Genomic DNA, 905 nt, shown 5'->3' on the forward strand with positions numbered 1-905 from the left:
ACTGATTTTAATTTATCCAACAGTAAGTTTAAAAATATAATTGGATCGGCACCTGCTGTAACAGAAGAACTGAGAAAACATAATTCTCATATTGCTTTTCCCAATTTTCTTTTATATATATAGAGTCAGTGTAAATACAGACACAATAATGTGAAAATGAGTGAAAATCAAAAAAACACACAGAAGAGAAGGTGGAAGTTGAAATGGCAAGACATATTGCAGAGATGACGAAGTGATAAACATGTGAAGTGTCAGTCACTCTAAAGCAGCGATTGTCCCAAATTATTTAACTAAAACAACCACGATACATTCCTTCAAAAACATTTTTATTTCCCATTTCTATGCTAAGGTGTACCACTAACCTGGAAGCAACAAATAAGCGTGTACAGTGCTGCAGATGCTGCTTGGAGAAGGTCTGAATTTATCTGCTGTGACAATATCAAGTCGAGAACAAGCTGCACAAAATGGAAAGATTAAAGAACATTACAATCAATTCTAAGTTTTATGTGAAACACCATTAATCAATGATAAATGCACTGCATCATTTTAATATTAAAACACAAAAGGTATAAACAAATAAAACACACACAAGCAGAAATCCTGGAAAGAAAATAATTACAATTCTAACACCAATCTTCATTGAAGTTTATCATTCAGCAAAATGTATCTTTGTGAATGTGCCAATAACAAATGAACTTTGTCTGTGGTAAGGCATTCCCTAAAATTCCATATGGGTTGCAATCATTACAGAAGATTCTTTAAAATAACTATACAAATGTTTGTTTTTTATTTCCATGTGCGTGTGATACTGATACATGGCATAAAATAAATTTGCAACAGTGATATCATACTGCTAGTTCAAACATCTTTTAAGTTGTAGCTATCCCTGATAACTTTCCAGCCAC

General features: G+C 32.5%; 1 protein-coding gene across 1 annotated transcript in view; it reads right to left on the minus strand.

Moving 5' to 3' along the window:
- The window catches only part of LOC119581783 (exportin-4-like), a 27,938-nt gene that overhangs the window by 1,690 nt on the left and 25,343 nt on the right, over positions 1–905 (minus strand). The window contains exon 22 of the mRNA XM_037929912.1: positions 363–455. Coding sequence (XP_037785840.1) covers positions 363–455 — 93 coding nt within the window. The remainder of the gene's footprint in view (positions 1–362; positions 456–905) is intronic.

Source organism: Penaeus monodon, chromosome 15, assembly GCF_015228065.2.
Source record: "Penaeus monodon isolate SGIC_2016 chromosome 15, NSTDA_Pmon_1, whole genome shotgun sequence".
Taxonomy (NCBI): Eukaryota; Metazoa; Arthropoda; class Malacostraca; order Decapoda; family Penaeidae; genus Penaeus; species Penaeus monodon.